General features: G+C 39.2%; 1 protein-coding gene across 11 annotated transcripts in view; it reads right to left on the bottom strand.

Annotated features, from left to right (window-relative positions):
• PAK1 (p21 (RAC1) activated kinase 1) overlaps window positions 1-17,436 on the bottom strand; it is a 157,861-nt gene that overhangs the window by 23,846 nt on the left and 116,579 nt on the right. For 9 of the 11 annotated variants that reach the window (XM_063641415.1, XM_063641412.1, XM_055283035.2 and 6 more), the window contains 3 exons: window positions 13,880-13,999; window positions 10,741-10,915; window positions 8,615-8,678 (listed from right to left, as the gene is read on the bottom strand). In XM_063641415.1, the coding sequence (XP_063497485.1) occupies window positions 8,615-8,678; window positions 10,741-10,915; window positions 13,880-13,999 (359 nt within the window). The remainder of the gene's footprint in view (window positions 1-8,614; window positions 8,679-10,740; window positions 10,916-13,879; window positions 14,000-17,436) is intronic. The other 2 variants (XM_063641416.1, XM_063641418.1) reach the window with 2 other exon arrangements.

Genomic DNA, 17,436 nt, shown 5'->3' on the forward strand with positions numbered 1-17,436 from the left:
TTACAATATTACCAATTCATCATATTGGTGTGGCAGTTATATTTTAAAAATTCTGAAATGTGGAAACATCAGCATAGGTGTTTAATAAATATTTCATTCTTCCCTTAGCACTAACAGACCTGTCAAGTAAGCAAGGAAAGAACATTATGCAGATGTTGCCTATTTATAGGTCTCATATATCGGTAACTAAAAAAAAAAAAAGTCACAAAAGTTCTGGAGGTAAAAGGTCCTCAATTCACAATCTGTCTTCCTTAAATTTACAGGAAGAAACTCCAGTCCAGAGAAGAAACCTGACTTGCCTATGCTTGTCCATGTACATTTCTGCTACATTCTTAATATCTCAATTTCACTACCTAAAGGAAATACCATCCCACATTACTCTGAGGTAAGCAAAATAATTTTTTTCTCAAGGTGTTAAATACCTTACACCAGTTCAGACTCAAAAAAGCATGTCTAGTTTGAAAAACACTGGAACTAGAAAAAAATAAGATCCACTCAAGCCCAGAGTTGTTTTGAGGATTAAACAATAAATGCAAATAACAGATGTGAACTGTAGAATGCTATATAAACAGAACCTCCCTATATTATGCAATCTTTTATTTTCAGAAATTCTTCGGTGTATAATTTTAAAAAAAAAGAAAATTTCAATGACATCATTAGCAATAATGCTTTCATTCCACTAACACTGAGAGCCAGACATTTTTCTTTTTCAGTTTCTTTTTAATTTTATCTCTTTTGGTGGGTCTTTAGAAATCTCATTATTTTTATTTTTTATAGAGAGGTATAACTTAATTTGCACAAACCTTAAGTGTACAACTTGATTTTTATATATGTACACACCCATGTGTTCACTACCAAAATCACCCCCAAGGATTCCCTCATGACTATTCCTACTCAACATCCTCCTCCCAGAAATAACTACACTGTTCTGACTTCCATTATCATACATTAGTTTTGCTTGTTCTTGAATTTCATATAAATAGAATGACATAGTATCTGCTCTTTTATATCTGGCTTCTTTCACTCAAAATAATGGCCAAACACTTTTCTTTTTTTTTTTTTTTCAAGTTGTATTTTATTATTTTTTATTATTATACTTTAGGTTTTAGGGTACATGTGCACAATGTGCAGGTTTGTTACATATGTATCCATGTGCCATGTTGATTTGCTGCACCCATTAACTCGTCATTTACCATTAGGTATATCTCCTAATGCTGTCCCTCCCCCCTCCCCCCACCCCACAACAGTCGCCGGTGTGTGATGTTCCCCTTCCTGTGTCCATGAGTTCTCATTGTTCAATTCCCACCTATGAGTGAGAACATGCCGTGTTTGGTTTTTTGTCCTTGCGACAGTTTACTGAGAATGATGTTTTCCAGTTTCATCCATGTCCCTACAAAGGACATGAACTCATCATTTTTTATGGCTGCATAGTATTCCATGGTGTATATGTGCCACATTTTCTTAATCCACTCTATCGTTGTTGGACATTTGGGTTGGTTCCAAGTCTTTGCTATTGTGAATAGTGCCGCAATAAACATACGTGTGCATGCGTCTCTATAGCAGCATGATTTATAGTCCTTTGGGTATATACCCAGTAATGGGATGGCTGGGTCAAATGGTGTTTCTAGTTCTAGATCCCTGAGGAATCGCCACACTGACTTTCACAATGGTTGAATTAGTTTACAGTCCCACCAACAGTGTAAAAGTGTTCCTATTTCTCCACATCCTCTCCAGCACCTGTTGTTTCCTGATTTTTTAATGATGGCCATTCTAACTGGTGTGAGATGGTATCTCACTGTGGTTTTGATTTGCATTTCTCTGATGGCCAGTGATGATGAGCATTTCTTCATGTGTTTTTTGGCTGCATAAATGTCGTCTTTTGAGAAGTGTCTGTTCATGTCCTTTGCCCACTTTTTGATGGGGTTGTTTTTTTCTTGTAAATTTGTTTGAGTTCATTGTAGATTCTGGATATTAGCCCTTTGTCAGATGAGTAGGTTGCAAAAATTTTCTCCCATTCTGTAGGTTGCCTGTTCACTCTGATGGTAGTTTCTTTTGCTGTGCAGAAGCTCTTTAGTTTAATTAGATCCCATTTGTCAATTTTGGCTTTTGTTGCCATTGCTTTTGGTGTTTTAGACATGAAGTCCTTGCCCATGCCTATGTCCTGAATGGTATTGCCTAGGTTTTCTTGTAGGATTTTAATGATTTTAGGTCTAACATGTAAGTCTTTAATCCATCTTGAATTAATTTTTGTATAAGGTGTAAGGAAGGGATCCAGTTGCAGCTTTCTACATATGGCTAGCCAGTTTTCCCAGCACCATTTATTAAATAGGGAATCCTTTCCCCATTTCTTGTTTTTATCAGGTTTGTCAAAGATCAGATAGTTGTAGATATGCGGCATCATTTCTGAGGGCTCTGTTCTGTTCCATTGATATATGTCTCTGTTGTGGTACCAGTACCATGCTGTTTTGGTTACTGTAGCCTTGTAGTATAGTTTGAAGTCAAGTAGCGTGATGCCACCAGCTTTGTTCTTTTGGCTTAGAATTAACTCGGCGATGCGGGCTCTTTTTTGGTTCCATATGAACTTTAAAGTAGTTTTTTCCAATTCTGTGAAGAAAGTCATTGGTAGCTTGATGGGGATGGCATTGAATCTATAAATTACCTTGGGCGGTATGGCCATTTTCACGATATTGATTCTTCCAACCCATGAGCATGGAATGTTCTTCCATTTGTTTGTATCCTCTTTTATTTCATTGAGCAGTGGTTTGTAGTTCTCCTTGAAGAGGTCCTTCACATCCCTTGTAAGTTGGATTCCTAGGTATTTTATTCTCTTTGAAGCAATTGTGAATGGGAGTTCACTCATGATTTGGCTCTCTGTTTGTCTGTTATTGGTGTACAAGAATGCTTGTGATTTTTGTACATTGATTTTGTATCCTGAGACATTGCTGAAGTTGCTAATCAGCTTAAGGAGATTTTGAGCTGAGACAATGGGGTTTTCTAGATATACAATCATGTCATCTGTAAACAGGGACAATTTGACTTCCTCTTTTCCTAATTGAATACCCTTTATTTCCTTCTCCTGCCTGACTGCTCTGGCCAGAACTTCCAGCACTATGTTGAATAGGAGTGGTGAGAGAGGGCATCCCTGTCTTGTGCCAGTTTTCAAAGGGAATGCTTCCAGTTTTTGCCCATTCAGTATGATATTGGCTGTGGGTTTGTCATAGATAGCTCTTATTATTTTGAGATATGTCCCATCAATACCTAATTTATTGAGAGTTTTTAGCATGAAGGGTTGTTGAATTTTGTCAAAGGCCTTGTCTGTATCTATTGAGATAATCATGTGGTTTTTGTCTTTGGTTCTGTTTATATGCTGGATTACATTTATTGATTTGCATATGTTGAACCAGCCTTGCATCCCAGGGATGAAGCCCACTTGATCACAGTGTATAAGCTTTCTGATGTGCTGCTGGATTCGGTTTGCCAGTATTTTATTGAGGATTTTTGCATCAATGTTCATCAAGGATATTGGTCTGAAATTCTCTTTTTTGGTTATGTCTCTGCCAGGCTTTGGTATCAGGACGATGCTGGCTTCATAAAATGTGTTAGGGAGGATTCCCTCTTTTTCTATCGATTGGAATAGTTTCAGAAGGAATGGTACCAGTTCCTCCTTGTACCTCTGGTAGAATTCGGCTGTGAATCCATCAGGTCCTGGACTCTTTTTGGTTGGTAAGCTATTATTATTGCCACAATTTCAGAACCTGTTATCGGTCTATTCAGAGATTCAACTTCTTCCTGGTTTAGTCTTGGGAGGGTGTATTTGTCAAGGAATTTATCCATTTCTTCTAGATTTTCTAGTTTATTTGCATAGAGGTGTTTGTAGTATTCTCTGATGGTAGATTGTATTTCTGTGGGATCGGTGGTGATATCCCCTTTTTCATTTTTTATTGCATCTATCTGATTCTTCTCTCTTTTCTTCTTTATTAGTCTTGCTAGCGGTCTATCAATTTTGTTGATCTTTTCAAAAAACCAGCTCCTGGATTCATTAATTTTTTGAAGGGTTTTTTGTGTCTCTATTTCCTTCAGTTCTGCTCTGATTTTAGTTATTTCTAGCCTTCTGCTAGCTTTTGAATGTGTTTGCTCTTGCTTTTCTAGTTCTTTTAATTGTGATGTTAGGGTGTCAATTTTGGATCTTTCCTGCTTTCTCTTGTGGGCATTTAGTGCTATAAATTTCCCTCTACACACTGCTTTGAATGTGTCCCAGAGATTCTGGTATGTTGTGTCTTTGTTCTCGTTGGTTTCAAAGAACATCTTTATTTCTGCCTTCATTTCATTATGTACCCAATAGTCATTCAGGAGCAGGTTGTTCAGTTTCCATGTAGTTGAGCAGTTTTGAGTGAGTTTCTTAATCCTGAGTTCTACTTTGATTGCACTGTGGTCTGAGAGACAGTTTGTTATAATTTCTGTTCTTTTACATTTGCTGAGGAGAGCTTTACTTCCAACTATGTGGTCAATTTTGGAATAGGTGTGGTGTGGTGCTGAAAAAAATGTATATTCTGTTGATTTGGGGTGGAGAGTTCTGTAGATGTCTATTAGGTCCACTTTGTGCAGAGCTGAGTTCAATTCCTGGATATCCTTGTTAACTTTCTGTCTCATTGATCTAATGTTGACAGTGGGGTGTTAAAATCTCCCATTATTATTGTGTGGGAGTTTAAGTCCCTTTGTAGGTCACTCAGGACTTGCTTTATGAATCTGGGTGCTCCTGTGTTGGGTGCATATATATTTAGGATAGTTAGCTCTTGTTGTTGAATTGATCCCTTTACCATTATGTAATGGCCTTGTCTCTTTTGATCTTTGTTGGTTTAAAGTCTATTTTATCAGAGACTAGGATTGCAACCCCTGCCTTTTTTTGTTTTCCATTTGCTTGATAGATCTTCCTCCATCCCTTTATTTTGAGTCTATGTGTGTCTCTGCACGTGAGATGGGCTTCCTGAATACAGCACACTGATGGGTCCTGACTCCTTATCCAGTCTGCCAGTCTGTGTCTTTTAATTGGAGCATTTAGCCCATTTACATTTAAAGTTAATATTGTTATGTGTGAATCTGATCCTGTCATTATGATGTTAGTTGGTTATTTTGCTCGTTAGTTGATGCAGTTTCCTCGTAGCCTCGATGGTCTTTACAATTTGGCATGTTTTTGCAGGGGCTGGTACTGGTTGTTCCTTTCCATGTTTAGTACTTCCTTCAGGAGCTCTTTTAGGGCAGGCCTGGTGGTGACAAAATCACTCAGCGTTTGCTTGTCTGTAAAGTATTTTATTTCTCCTTCACTTATGAAGCTTAGTTTGGCTGGATATGAAATTCTGGGTTGAAAATTCTTTTCTTTAAGAATGTTGAATATCAGCACCCACTCTCTTCTGGCTTGTAGAGTTTCTGCCGAGAGGTCAGCTGTTAGTCTGATGGGCTTCCCTTTGTGGGTAACCCGACCTTTCTCTCTGGCCGCCCTTAACATTTTTTCCTTCATTTCAACTTTGGTGAATCTGACAATTATGTGTCTTGGCGTTGCTCTTCTTGAGGAGTATCTTTGTGGCGTTCTCTGTATTTCCTGAATCTGAATGTTGGCCTGCCTTGCTAGATTGGGGAAGTTCTCCTGGATAATATCTTGCAGAGTGTTTTCCAACTTGGTTCCATTCTCCCCGTCATTTTCAGGTACACCAATCAGACGTAGGTTTGGTCTTTTCACATAGTCCCAAATTTCTTGGAGGCTTTGTTCATTTCTTTTTATTCTTTTTTCTCTAAACTTCCTTTCTCACTTCATTTCATTCATTTCATCTTCCATCAGCGATACCCTTTCTTCCAGTTGATCGCATCTGCTACCGAGGCTTCTGCAATCTTCGCGTAGTTCTCGATACTTGGCTTTCAGCTCCATCAGCTCCTTTAAGCCCTTCTCTCTATTGGTTATTCTAGTTATCCATTCTTCTAATTTTTTTTCAAAGTTTTTAACTTCTTTGCTATTGTTTTGAATTTCCTCCCATAGCTCAGAGTAGTTTGATCGTCTGAAGCCTTCTTCTCTCAACTCGTCAAAGTCATCCTCCGTCCAGCTTTGTTCCGTTGCTGGTGAGGAACTGCGTTCCTTTGGAGGAGGAGAGGTGCTCTGCTTTTTAGAGTTTCCAGTTTTTCTGCTCTGTTTTTTCCCCATCTTTGTGGTTTTATCTACTTTTGGTCTTTGATAGTGATGTACAGATGGGTTTTTGGTGTGGATGTCCTTTCTGTTTGTTAGTTTTCCTTCTACCAGACAGGACCCTCAGCTGCAGGTCCATTGGAGTTTACTAGAGGTCCACTCCAGACCCTGTTTGGCTGGGTGTCAGCAGCGGTGGCTGCAGAACAGCAGATTTTCGTGAGACCACAAATTCAGCTGTCTGATAGTTCCTCTGGAAGTTTTGTCTCAGAGGAGTACCCGGCCGAGTGAGGTGTCAGTCTGTCCCTACTGGGGGGTGCCTCCCAGTTAGGCTGCTCAGGGGTGAGGGACCCACTTTAGGAGGCAGTCTGTCCGTTCTCAGATCTCCAGCTGCGTGCTGGGAGAACCACTACTCTCTTCAAAGCTGTCAGTCAGACAGGGACATTTATGTCTGCAGAGGTTCCTGCTGAATTTTTGTTTGTCTGTGCCCTGCCCCCAGAGGTAGAGCCTACAGAGGCAGGCAGGCCTCCTTGAGCTGTGGTGGGGTCCACCCAGTTCGAGCTTCCTGGCTGCTTTGTTTACCTAAGCAAGCCTGGGCAATGGTGGGCGCCCCTCCCCCAGCCTCGCTGCTGCCTTGCAGCTTGATCTCAGACTGCTGTGCTAGCAATCAGCGAGACTCCGTGGGCATAGGACCCTCTGAGCCAGGTGCGGGACACAATCTCCTAGTGTGCCGTTTTCCAGGCCCGTTGGAAAAGCGCAGTATTAGGGTGGGACTGACCCGATTTTCCAGGTGCCGTCTGTTACCCCTTTCTTTGACTAGGAAAGGGAACTCCCTGACCTCTTGTGCTTCCCGAGTGAGGAAATGCCTCGCCCTGCTTCGGCTCGCGCACAGTGCGCTTCACCGACTGTCCTGAACCCACTGTTAGGCACTCCCTAGTGAGATGAAATCGGTACCTCAAACAGAAATGCAGAAATCACTCGTCTTCTGTGTCGCTCAGGCTGGGAGCTATAGACCAGAGCTGTTCCTATTCGGCCATCTTGGCTCCACCCCCAAACACTTTCAAAAGACACTACAGTCATTACCCCCGAAGATTCCTTCATGCCTATTCCCACTCTACATCCTCCTCCCAGAAATAACCACTATTCTGACTTCTATTATCATATATTACTTTTGCCTGTTCTTGAATTTCATATAAATCAAATGAGACAGTATCTGCTTTTTCATATCTAGCTTCTTTCACTCAAAACAACAGCCGAACACTTTAAAAACACAGGACAGTCATGTGTTACATAACGATGTTTCAGTCAACAATGGACCGCATATGATGGTGGTCCCATAAGATTATGATGGAGCTGAAAAATTCCTATCACCCAGTAACACTGTGGCAGTTGTAATGTCATAGCACAATTACTTTGTTTTTTAATAAATGTAATGTACAGTCTAAATGTACAGGGTTTATAAAGTCTACAGTAGCGTACACAGTAATGTCCTAGGCCTCCACATTCACTCACCACTCACTGACTCACCCAGAGCAACTTCCAGTCCTACAAGCTCCATCCATGGTAAGTGCCCTACACAAATATACCTTTTTTTTTTAATCTTTTATGCTATATTTTTACCGTACCTTTTCTATGTTTAGATATACAACTATCATTGTGTTACAACTGCCTACAGTATTCAGTACAGTAACATGTTGTATAGGCTTGTAGCCTAGGAGCAAGAGGCTATATCATATAGCCTAGGTGTGTAGTAGGCTAATACTATTCAGTTTTGTGTTCACTCTATGATGCTCACGTGACAAAATTACCTAAGGATGCACTTCTCAGAACATATCCCCGTTGTTAGGCAACATATGACTATACAATTGTTTGCCTATCTTTTTCTGTTGACTTGAGGTCCTTGAAAGCAGAGATTGTCTCTGAATTCATAATGCCTTGCACACAATAGGAACTCAGTTAAGATTTGCTGAATTCATTACACTGAGGGCAGCATACAAGATACAGAGAAGGATGAATGCCAGAAGGATAAATTCTGGCGTCTACCTAGAAAAACAGGTCCTATCACAGTAGTAGAAGGGTTTATAGTTTTGGGTCTTCCATTTTATATTAGTGCTGGTGGATCTCAGCACTAGGACAAACAGGGTTCATCCGGAAAAGCAGAGTTGTAATTTGGGAAGTTGGTTTTGTGCTAAGAAAAAAAATTGTTCTCTCACTGTCACTGCAGGGGTATTTTTAGCAACATGGTCAGCTAATGGCATATCTCTCACATTAAGCGTAATTCTGCCAAATCTGAAGTCAGTCTAACATAACAACTCCAGATGGGTGAGGGGTAAAGTGGAGAAAGAAGAACAAGGTTTATGAGAGGCAAAACAAAAGCAAAATCATATATGCTGGCACACACACTTTAAAGTCATTTCTCCAGGGAAAGAAAATGCCCCTACTAACCCTTGTCCAATCTTCTCAAACCGTGTATATTTCTTCTTAGGATCGCCCACACTCACTATGCTTCCTTTGAAAGAAACAGAGACCATGAATCATTTTTTCCCAAATCAAGATACAAAAAAGGTCCCACATTTCCCCAACCCCTGTAGTTGGCAAGGGTTAAAGAACTACCTCCAATAGCCAAAAAGCATGCTAAACAGGCCCTCAGCTTCCCCCGTAAGTCTCAACCAAAAGTTTCATCACCTTGACTGCTTTGATTCATAGTAAGCTATTCCATTTCTAAACTCCTAAAAGTCATTCATTTTTTAATCCATTCAGTAAATATTTACTCATTTAATACGCACCAAGCCATATGTTGTGTTAGGAATGAAGAGATATGACACAGTCAAGGCAGTCCCTGCTCTCAAGAAGGTCAATTTCATGGAGGAGACAGATAAGTAAGCATAAAGTTCCATGAAAATATAATAATTGCTGTGATAAATGCCAAAGGGGTACAGAAAGAGGCACCAAAAAAAAAAAAAAAAAAGACTGGGAAAGCTTCAGAAAGGTGATATATGGACTGATCTCTACTTTAAGTAAAAGCCAGAGAGATAAAGTAGAGAAGAGGTTTACAACAAAGAATATTTCAAGTGCAATGACATAGAGGTTTTCCATTGGGTTTTACAACTTGTATTTTAGAGATGGAGAAATGGAGGCCCACAGAAGGGAAGAAGATATTTCCCCAAGGTCACACAGCAAATTGGTGTCAGAGCTAAGATTAGGAGTTTCATTTTTAGTCTCCCGGTCCAATGTGCTCTCCATTAATACCCAATTACTAGGAATTGATACTTTTCACATATATTACCTCATTTGATTTGCAAATGAGACAAGTATTAACATCCCTATTTTAAAAAATGAGAAAAATGAGGTTTAGAGAACAGTAGAAAATTGCCTAAGACACAAGTCAGTGGCTGAGCAGAAGCTTCAACTCAAGTGTCCTAACTCCCAGGCCAAGTCTTAATTCTAAGTCATAATTCTAAGTGTTATTGTTAAAACAAAACAAAAAAAACCTCTGGTTTAGAGAACAAGACTACATACAGGAGTAAACAGATGACTAGGTAAGTGGCTTTTCTTACTTTGTCATTTTATGAGGGATCCAGAAAAGGGCAATTTTTAAAACAGTGAAAAATTTTTTTAAAGTCATATAGGAATTAATCAGGAACAACTAGAGAACCAGAAAGCAATGCCAGTTTGCAGATGTCGCCAAATCGGTCACATCGAATCCTTTTTGGAAGTAAGTAGATACAGTGAATAAATTAAAGCCCTTGTCAAATGATTCTTCCAAGCCCACAGATCAACCTAGTTCTTCCTTCTAATATGAATTCTTCTGCAGTTTACTGAAACACAGAAATAAGCTACCCTAACATACCCCCATTTCTGGGAGCTAAAGAAAGTAAAATGGAAGTTTCCACTTGACAGCAAGAGGCAGTATCCTCTACTTACAGGAACAAAAACTGTGTTCTAACCTCAGCCATGTCACTTTTTAGCTGTGTGATTTTGGGCAGGATATTTAGCCTCCCTGAGCCTCAGATATCTTAATTGCAAAAATTAGGATCATAATGCTTTTCTTCACAGGGTTAATAAGAGAATTAAATTTTAAAAAATCAAGAAAATATTTTGCTTGTCATTTGATACATACTATAGGTTCACAAAATGTTAACTTCCCTTCCCTCTTTTCCTACAACCAAGATGGCAGATCTGTCTTCTCCTAGGTCAATGGCAAAACATCAATAATCAACCACAGCGCCCTTTTCCACTAGGTCCTCAGTCTTTCTCAATACGGCATTCTAGACTATTCATTAGAGAAAAACTATTTGTCATCTCTATAATACATGCCTAGGGGTGAGGGGTACCCTGCCCTCAAAGTGAGCTATCCACACTCTCTCACCACATCCCCATCCTAACATGGTATCCAACCAGGTCTGTGAGACAGGGAAGGGAGGTGCAGGGGCAGGGTGAGGAGAAGCAGTCTGTGGCTAAGGTACCAAGCATGGCCAGCCAGCTGCATGGACCAAGCCTACGACCAGCAAATCTCTGTGCTTGACCAGTCATAAAGCGAAGAAAGGTTCAGAAAGCTACAAATTCCTTACGTAATTTCTCCAAGATCTCCTCATCAGACATTTTAGGCTTCTTCTTCTGCTTCTCAGTATTCCGGGTCAAAGCATCTGGTGGAGTGGTGTTATTTTCAGTAGGTGAAATGGGAGATGTAGCCACGTCCCGAGTTGGAGTGACAGGAAGTGGTTCAATCACAGATCGTGTGTATACCTGCATTATTAGTGCAAAATTTTGGCAAGACCAGCCTTTGTTAGCATAGGGGAACCTCTCCTAGATGTGAGGTTAGAACATCCACAGAGCAAACCCCAATAAACTCATCCTTTCTCTTATGTCAAAATCTATATTACTCCTCCTCTGTGCCCAGGCCCATCCATTCTGGGTAAAATGGCCTGTAAACAGGCCACTGTAAACAACTCACTATAAACAAAAGAAGTGAGAGTCTCAGCACTAAAGATATTCAATAGAGGCTAGACAACTATCAAAATAAGTTAGTTAAAGACAATTCTATTAGATAAGAATCCCCTTAATCTGTAATATTTTATGCTTCCCCAAGCTAAAAGAAATATCCTGTAGTAATGCAAATAGCACTTTGCATTACTAGCACAACACCAACTTCTATTGAGTTACTCCCTCCTTACATCGTGAACCCTTGCAGGGAAGGAACTACTTTTGTTCTTCATCAAGCGGCAGTAGAGTGTGGTGATTTAGAACACAGACTCTGGAACCTGACTGCCTGAACTTAAATCCCAACTCTTGTTATTCTTACCTTCTGCATGACTTTGGGCAGGTTACTTAACTTCTCTGTGTTTCAGTTTCCTCATCTATAAAATGGTGATAATAATGATAACTATCTTTTGGGGTTGCTGTAGGAGTAAACTGATTAATATGTGAGGTAATCAGAATCATCCCCAGCAGACATTAAGCACTCAAATTTTACCTTTTAAAAATATTAAATGTTCAATTCATTCATTTACATAACAAACATTTACTGAGAATCTACTTGTTGCCTCATCCTGTACAAAATGCTGCCCCATCCTCTCATTCTTATAAAGGAGGTGAGAAAATCATAACTACAAGGCAGAAAGTGATACATGTTATAAAGAAATGGGCAGGCTATACAATATTGAGGTTCAGAAGTGATCATAAATTATACTTCCTTTCCCCAGGAGATGCTTCAAGGTATTTAACAGATTTTATCATAAAAATATCACAATTATCTTTCGGATAGTCCATAAACTGTATAAGGACAGGGAATGTGGGTCATTCATCCGTGAGTTCCTCCATCTAACCACTTACTAAAAAAAAAGCAAGCACTCAGGTAAATATTTGATGGAATAAATAAATAAACAGGATCCTGCAACTGGATCCTGAAGGATGGATAGGTTTCTACAAAGAATAGAGGATCACTTATCTATGATGATCATTTATCTGCGATGATACAAAGCCATTGGCAACAGTGGGACTCAAATCCATGGCTCCACAGAGACTAAAGCCAACTAAATCCTGCACCTTGGACTGCTTGACCACGCTACCTTTTGACTGGACAGGCTTTTAATAGGTGAAAATGGGAGAGAACTTTCCAGTAGTGAGAACAGCAATAAGCCAAGACACTGAGATCAGAGGCGATGGCTTCCTTCCTGATTACTACTCTAGCATAATGATTTCTCAATTTTCTATTCTTGTACCTGTAGACAAACTATATCCCAGGCACCTAAACCTATACTTCCATGCCTTGTCCTCTTTTGCCTGTCCTGATATATCTCTTTGAAGACAGAAACCTTGCCTTTTCCTTCTGTAATAGTCTCCTTCTCTGGCTCCTAGCACAGGTTTGTACACACAAAAATACCACTGTGCTATGGTGGAAAACAACCTGGAGTTGGGGTTAATTACCTGCTTTCAAATCCTGGCTCTTTAGTTTACTAAGAGACTGGGCAGATCAATTCACCTCTCCAAATCTCAGCTGCTTCTTCTATAAATTAGGAATTAACAATACCTTTTTAGAAAGAATGCTATGAAGATCAATTAATTAATTAATTCAATATTTACTGTCCTCTGATATTTACCCACCTCTGCAGGTGCCAAGAACTATGTTAAGCACTAGAAATACATACATATGGATTTCCTCTACTTTTTAAGCTGTTCACGGTTTAGTGGGGAAAAAAAAATGTTTTAAATGAACATGTCTACAAACAAAAAAAAACCATATCAGTGTTAACAACTCTCCAATTTTGAAGCACATTTTCCCTTGAGGTAACTTTGTGACCTACAGAGAAGATGATTCCACAGATTCTGTTTGTAAGTTCTCATCCTAATAGGTCATATAATTCCTTTGAATTTCCTCCACAGCATCTCCAATAGTCATTCAACCAATTTCTGTTTGAACACCTCCCTGAATGCTGTATTCCAGAGGTAGCCCTTTTTTTTTTCTTTCATGATCACAGAAGTGCTAGATGGTTCCTTCATTATGGAGCTCTCATCTTAATAAAAGACCTAAACAAAGAAACACTAGTAGAGTATCATCTGATGGTAGGTCAGTGCTCAGTGATGCCAAATTAAGTAAAAGGCACAGGGACCAGATTTTTCAAAGCAAGGGTAGAGGGACCATGGCTATTCTCAGATGCAGGAACCTCAAAGGAATTTAAATAGAAATCATTGCCAACACCCAGCATCAAAATGCACTCCTGATGCCCAGCATATTAATAGCGCTAATGTATTTATAAATTCTCTTGGGTCTTTCAATATTATCAATAATGCTCTAAGAGGCTGAACGCTGCACATTTAACAGAGAAGAAAAGATCTGTAGCAAGACAATTTGTTGCTTCCCTGGAGACTGGAATAATTTATGTTAGTCCTGCACTAAGTAGAATCAATCCTATATATCTTCTTGTCCTATCTGTGGAGAACAGGCTAAGCAAACCAAGACTGGATTGGTATAAACATCAATTACCTAGGACACTTTGGGACTATCTGCAAACCAATGATAAATAAATACATGATGTTTTGTCTTTAATCATACAGAAAGTAGTTTTAGTCAAGGTAGTACAGTGATTTCACCAGCTCCAAAATCTAAGGACGCCTACCAGAATATTAAACTTCTAGGTCTCAGCACCAACTCCTCCCTCTCCCCACTTACTCTAATAAATCACAAAACTGGCCAGGTCCCCAAAGACTCACAGATTTTGTGTGCTCTGGGCGTGGGGCAATCACTGGTGGTGGGGTAGCATCATCATCATCATCATCCTCATCTTCTGAAACTGGTGGCACTGCAGGAGTCTCAGACACAGCCTTCACATTCTGTGCAAAGAAGAAAAGCAAGAAGCATCTGGTCCAGCTGCCATGGAACTTAACTATCAGGATCACCAAACCCCCCATGAGAAATGCCATCCTGATACCCCTTCCGAAATCCACATTAGCCTCCAAGCTCTCACCTTTGTGTAGCTAGTCTCAGAAACTCAATCTGTTTCTCCCTCTTCTTTTAGCCATCACTATCCACTCAGTCCCTTGGGGCTTCCTTCTCCCACCCAAAGCCTAACTGTGAATGGGAAGCTAGCTTACAGCTTTTCTACCTGCCTCTCCCCCAACCCAACCCCTGAGACAAGCTCACAGTACCTTCTTATTCTATGAATTTTGCTCTCCACACTGAATAGGAAATAAAGTACGAAATGTAGGGAAGGGATCAAAACTTTCTAATTTTTCAAAATACATCATTATAATTTCTTACTCTCTCCTGATATGGTAAATGGCAGTCTAAACAGGCTTTTGCCCTGTCCTTTTCCTCTTTGCAAAAATCTCCTGAACCCATTACATCACCAGAGGTCCTTGCCTCAACCTAAAGATAAAGGACATCAGCATCAGGATCATGTTATCTAAAGAGAACAATGAATTTCTCCCCAGACTGGATACTATCTATTTCCCTAAGCTTCTGCCCTACCCTGGAATGGAACTTACCACTAATTAGATCTGCTTACAATCTGTGACAACCTGATTTCCCCATGCAAACTATAACAGAGCTGGGCCAAGAGTGGCAGATTTTAGGGCAGATCCAGGCAAAAATATCACACCATTACTGTTTATTACACAGAATTAAGAGACAAGGTGCCTCCAAAATATGAGATTTTTGATAGAGATCAAATGATTCTATCATTTGATCAGCAAAGAACTGGAGAGGCGATGGGGCTCTCTTAATATATACTGATATAATTCAATAGTTTCAGGTATTTTCAGAGCACCTACTTTGTGCTCAGTAAGACTGTGATAGATACTGTTGACATAAATGTACAAAGATGAAAAAGATGGTCCATGTCCTAAAGTAGTGACCATCTGGTATAGGAGATAGACAGAGAATGAGAGCCCCTACTGCCTGACACTTGGAGCCTCCTAAGAGGAAGGTCAGGAGTCAGAGTAACAGGATAAAGGGAAGAACTAAGGAATAATATACTAGAGGTACTGACTGTGGGAGACTGTCTTTTACCACATTTGACATACTAAAGTAAGAAAAACTAGCACTCTCATAGATTTTAACAGGGCCTCCAGCACAAAGCATAACTTAAAAACTGGCAGTGCCGGGCATATATAAGCAGTTGTGGTGACCACAGGCAATAAATCTGTCCCCTTGGTTTGAAGTTTAATCACCTGAGGAATGTGAAGGAAGAGGAGTGTTATAATTTGAGGGATGACCTTAAATCGCTTTAAGTTCCAAAACTCAGTAGAGGTTCTTTCCCGGTCAAAATATGTATTTCGATATTTTTCTGCTCTAATTTATTTTCTCCCCGCTGTTCCACTCAACAAAATTTAACTAAAAACCTAAAGTGGGAATAAAGTTGACTCAGCAAGGCTCTTCATCATCAGGTAGCTCTGGAGCTCCCCTGATGTATACTGTAAACATTAGGTTTCTTTGCTTTATAAAACTGTAGAGAAGGGGATTTCATCACCTTCCTCTGTAAAACATTCTGTTTTCCATAGGTGATAGCTTTGGGCAGTGATATTAACATCTGTCAGAGAGAGAAAGGTCTAGGTTATTACCCAGATTTTTACTTCTTAGCCCTGTGTCCTTGGGCAAGGGTCTAAGTTAAGTCTCACATTTTTAATTTATAAAACAGGGATAATGACTACAGCTCTCTGCCTACCTCAGAAGGCCACTGAATGGATTAAATGAGGCAAAGTGAGCATAAAATCACTGAAAATGGTAAAGAGCTAGAAAGATGTAAGGAATCAATTACATTATCATTATGTCTAATAACCACAAATCTCTGTTTCAAACAAAAGCCAGACATTTCCAATTCATCATCCATCTACCCATCTAGCCATCCATCCATCCATTCACTGTGTGCCAGGCTCCATTCTAGGCTCTGGGACTACATAAAGAATAAAACAGATAAAGTCTCTGGTTCCATGACTTACATTCTAGAAGAGAATAGAGTAAAAAACAATCACCAAAGTGTCTGCTCCATATAGGAGCAGAGATTGGTTGAGGGGGTGGGGAGATACTATTTTAGATACGATAGGCACAGGCAAGCCTCTCTAATAAGATGTCATATAACAGTGACCTGAATGAATTAAGGGGAGCAAGCCATGGGGCTCTCTGAGAAAAGGATATTCCTGGCAGATGGAAGAAGTTAAAGACTCTGAGACAGAAACATGCTTGGTACATTTCCACAACCCTTAGGAATTCTACCTATGTGGGTGTAACAAAGTTAGTAAGGGGAAGTAAGGAAAGAAATGAGGTCAGAAAGTTAGCTGGGAATCAGATTATGTAAAGTCAGAGAGGCGGTAATAAAAACTCTGGCGTTTAGATCTAGAATAAGAAACCACTGGAGGACTGTGAATACAACAGTGATGTAATCTATACCTTTTTTTCTTTTTAAAGTGTTTTATTAAGATGTTTCTCACAAATTAGAGAAAATTTTTTTTAATCAATGGCAATAAAATACAAATTCCTATTTTATAACAAAATAGTGAAAAGCACCAAAGAAAATTTGCACCTATAACTCTAACAAACTCAAGGGTTCCTGGTTCTCAGTTCTTTTAAAGTATAGTCTGATAGAGTACTCAAAGCTTTTAGAAAGAGTACCAAATTTATTACTTCCTGAAATATTGTATGAATAGCACTTTTATTCATCATATATTCATACATATATACTAATATACCGTCTCCACTGCCTTAAATACAAAAATATTCATCACAGGCAAGTTTTCTACTGCAAATAGGCAAAGAATATTAAATATAATCTATGATACTGTCTACTTTTTTGAAAACAAGATACTAGAACCAAAACACTGTAGAACACAAATGTTACTAATTTAAGATTACTAATGTTACTAATTTAAGGTTACTAACTTCAGATAGCATCAATTGTTCAACAATATTTTAAAGGTGTTTCTATATAAATTCATCCACCAGTTTGGGTTTTCTTCATTATGGAAATGTATGAATAGTACCCTGGATTATATCCTTGCAATTTGGGCATTTGCTTAAAGGTGTATATTCTTAGCATATTACCAGATGACCATAAGGAATAAATACACTGGAAACTTCCTTGTAACTACTTTGTAAGTTCGTTCTTCTTGCAACTTCCTCAATTGTTCTTCTAGTGACAGATCTCAAACGTCCTCTGTTGGAATATACTTTATGTACTTTTTCACTGATACCAACTTTTAGTTTGATTTTCCTTCTTTTTTCTTTTTCTTCTTCATTAGAAGTACTAACACAATTATCACTGGCTACTTTATAA

The sequence above is a fragment of the Symphalangus syndactylus genome, chromosome 6 (assembly GCF_028878055.3).
Source record: "Symphalangus syndactylus isolate Jambi chromosome 6, NHGRI_mSymSyn1-v2.1_pri, whole genome shotgun sequence".
Classification (NCBI taxonomy): Eukaryota; Metazoa; Chordata; class Mammalia; order Primates; family Hylobatidae; genus Symphalangus; species Symphalangus syndactylus.